Below are 3,646 nucleotides of genomic sequence, written 5' to 3'. Positions count from 1 at the left end.
ACATATCTGTTGGTGATTTGTGTCACCAATATGATTTAAGTGTAATGAGATTAATTTGTTAACCAAAATAATCTTGATAAATATCGAACAAGTTCGGGAAAGTGTGAAGTGCACACTTGTTTGAACTTTGAACTTATCTTGATTATGACGGGAGGTTCGGGGGCAGCGCCCCCGATAGCGGGGTCCAAGGGGTGGCAACCCCTGGCGGGGTCCAAGGGGTGGCAACCCCGTTTTTTGGTTATTTAATCTGGTACGTTTAATCAAATTCATATATACAAAACACATATTCTCTGTTCAATAATTCTGAGTTTTATCCGATTAGAGATTTCGATAGTACCATCGAAATACTTTGATCTGAAAGTGATTACACGACTCTCAGAAATCCGAATTCGAAACTCTAATATACAACAATATATGAGTCTTACCCATTTTACCATATAGACAAATTTAGAAACATAGCAAGTGTTAGTACATGTTTTGTGCCGATATGGCATACTCATCTGGTTATACTCAACACAAGTATTAATACAAGACTCTTTGTAGATTTTGGAACAATAATGTAAGCTTTTGTTTCCAGCCATTCTAGACCTGTTCTTCCAAAAGACTTGATCTTTTCACAAACATATCTTTAGTCTTTATCACACTAATTACGGTTTCTACACTTCTCCACGGCTCGAGGGGCTGCATAACACGGCATCAAAAGTTAACAAGATCAAATTTTGATTAAACATCTCAGATTTATGTGGTTCTTGATTTATAAACCAATCAAGATTTTGTGTTTTTTCAAGTCTTAGTTGAATAATCAAAAATTACCTAGACCAATTGCATCTGAACTTTTCATGATCCTCATCCTCTTACAAGTGCCAATGAACATACTGCAGCAAAAAGAAAACTCGTCAAGATTTGCAAATTTAGTAATGATACAATTTGACCTTCGAGTCAAACGGCCCAACGCTCAGCTATAGGATTGAACCAAAAGACTTTAACTTTTTTAACATATGCTAAAAGATTAAATGGAATACCCTTAATAGGTTCTAACGCTAGATCAAATAAGTTGCTCAAAAGTCAATATGAATGAATTAGACCATATGAATAAAAGTTTACAAACGGCAAGGTGTTGGTGCATTGGTGGTGACTCGACTTCCCATAAGAGATGTCAGGGATTCGACTCTCATGTGCCACGTTTATGCGTTTGAGCCTCACGCGATGTCCGTATGGATTCGTGGAGGGGGTTTCCTCCTTAGTGGCGGTAGGACTGTAATGTTCGTCTAGAAAATGATCAGGTGGGTGGATTCCGACATCGCGTTCGGACCCATCAGTGACTCTAATCGCCGTTAAAATAAATAAATAAATAAATAAAAGATAAAAGTTTAATGATTTATGTTAAAGGGAGTTGAACTTACTCCCAAGGAACATCACCAACTAGCATCCAATCACCATCTTTGTCTTCATAGGTCAGCACATACTCGGAACAATGGAGAAGATCTTTCAATCGACTCTCGCTTAATCCATCTCTTGTTCCATGGCTACCGTATTGACCTGAAAATCAAATCATAACTAATTGTTATGTTTGAGATCACTAATTGTAATAGCATCAGCATATATCAACTTTACTTTTCTATGACATGTTTGATGTACTTAAAGTTGACACGAATTAACATCACTGCCAAAAGTAATTCTCAAAACATAGCTACGTAACATAAAAGATCACGTAACAACTAAAAAAATGCATCAAAGATCATAAAAGATTACCAATTGTAAAGCAGCTAAACATCTTTTCAAGTGCTGAAGAAAGATCCAAGTAACTTGAATAGATCTCAATATCCACTTTCCTCAAATATGGAGCTCCATCCATACTGACCTTAACAAATAGGCAGCCTGGTCCCATCTTTGGACCCACATCATCTTCCTTCTTTGTGTGGTTAACAACCATGGTGTTCTTACGAAAAGATCGAATTGGAGGCCATCCTATAACTTGTTGTCTGAACCATAAACATATTTCTTTTAGCAACTAAGTTTCAAATTCCACCAAAAATAGATTGGTATGTTTGACTTTTCAGTGTCAAATGAGTTACTTCCCTAATATTAGAATTGATGCCAATGGGGCTTTGCCTCATTGGTCACCATGTTAACATGGTGTTCGAGGAGATCAAGGGTTCGAGTCTCGGGGGGGGGGGGGGGGGGGGGGGATTTTCGTGAATTAACTCTAACCACTAACATTGCCTTTCAAAAAAAAAAAAAAAAAAAAAAAAAAAAAAAATATTAGAATTGATGATAATTATGTTGTTTCGAGTGAAATTATTGGTGCTAGGATAAACTAATACACTTAGAATGAAAACGAAACTTTTGGACTTGACAATTGAAAATCAGTACACTCAAATTTATGAATATTGAAAACGATAGAGCTGACTTTTTAAAGTCAAAGGTACACTTCTATTCTTGTAATCAAGGATCAAACAATCATTCAACAAGCTCAATTACTGGCAAGTACCAAACCATGCAAAAAAATCCAACTAATTAGTAATTTAAAACAACACTATCAGATTCATGAAAGAAAAGTCCAAGTAAGACCGTTGACTCTCAAAAGTCAAACAAACAAATTTTTCCAACTTTAAACACAATTTTGAAATTATTCAAGTAACTAGTTTAAGCAATTTATACCACAAATTTCAATCCAAAAACTACTAAAATTAAAACTTTATGCATTAAAAGTATACAGAACCTTACGTTTGAGCAGGAGCAGAAGATTGACCATTGGACTTAACAGAAAATTGAGTCTTCTTTTCAAGTAACACAGGTTTTGGTGAAGCTAAAACATCAGTTTCTTTTACAGAACCACCATTTTTAACCAAATCAACCTCAGAACCACCATTACCAGCAAAAACCCATTTCCCAGAACCACCATGAATTGTATCAGAGAAACCCCTTTTAGCTCCGGCCACCGGATTCTTGATTCCACCAACGTAAACCACCTCTCTTTCCGGTGACTCTGAACCAGGTAACCCAAGTCTCAATTCTGTAGCTTTCAAGTTCAAATCTTTATCACTATTTATTATGTTACAGGCTTTTTTCTCCATAGTTGTCTCTGACAACCCTATGTAATCATGTTCTTTAATTGACATAGGCATGAAACTTGAGTTTTTTTTACATGAAAATGAATATTAACTGTGAGTTTTTTTAGGATTTTTATTATATGAATAAAATTAAAAAAAATGATATCTTTGGGCCTTTAGCATCTCTGTAGCCCCTTCTTAATATTCCTATGGTAGTATGGTGGAACATGGAACAATTATTTGCGAAAAGTTGTTTAGTTATATTTGATTTGATATAAAATGTCGTTAATGGGATTTGTGTATTCTATTGTAAATGTAAATTTATCATATTTAGTGAGTTCTTACTTTAAAAAATTGCATAAATGCTTAAATGAGTTAAGAAATTAATCCATTGACAAATTTGATGTCACCCACAATTTTATCTTATGGGATGTTTTAGGAATAAATGCTATCAAAATCTATAAGCTGTTTTGTTATGACTTTATTTATTTGAAGTTGTGATTACTATCACTATTGTAATTATTATTGTAATAGTAATAGTATTAGTATTGTAATTGTGATATATCCTTTCAAAATGTGTAGACTTGCAAGAA

At 34.4% G+C, this 3,646-nt stretch overlaps 1 protein-coding gene across 1 annotated transcript; it reads right to left on the bottom strand.

Annotated features, from left to right (window-relative positions):
- Window positions 1-394: 394 nt before the first annotated feature.
- Window positions 395-3,268, bottom strand: LOC139855899 (auxin-responsive protein IAA27-like). Its single transcript, XM_071845141.1, has 5 exons — window positions 2,728-3,268; window positions 1,753-1,982; window positions 1,404-1,539; window positions 814-875; window positions 395-681 (listed from the first exon to the last, which is right to left on the bottom strand). The coding sequence occupies exons 1-5, from the start codon at window positions 3,126-3,128 to the stop codon at window positions 644-646; spliced, it is 867 nt and encodes a 288-aa protein (XP_071701242.1). The 5' UTR covers window positions 3,129-3,268; the 3' UTR covers window positions 395-643.
- Between the last annotated feature and the right edge of the window lie 378 nt (window positions 3,269-3,646).

The sequence above is a fragment of the Rutidosis leptorrhynchoides genome, chromosome 6 (assembly GCF_046630445.1).
Source record: "Rutidosis leptorrhynchoides isolate AG116_Rl617_1_P2 chromosome 6, CSIRO_AGI_Rlap_v1, whole genome shotgun sequence".
Taxonomy (NCBI): domain Eukaryota; kingdom Viridiplantae; phylum Streptophyta; class Magnoliopsida; order Asterales; family Asteraceae; genus Rutidosis; species Rutidosis leptorrhynchoides.
This window is presented reverse-complemented; position numbering and strand designations above follow the sequence as displayed.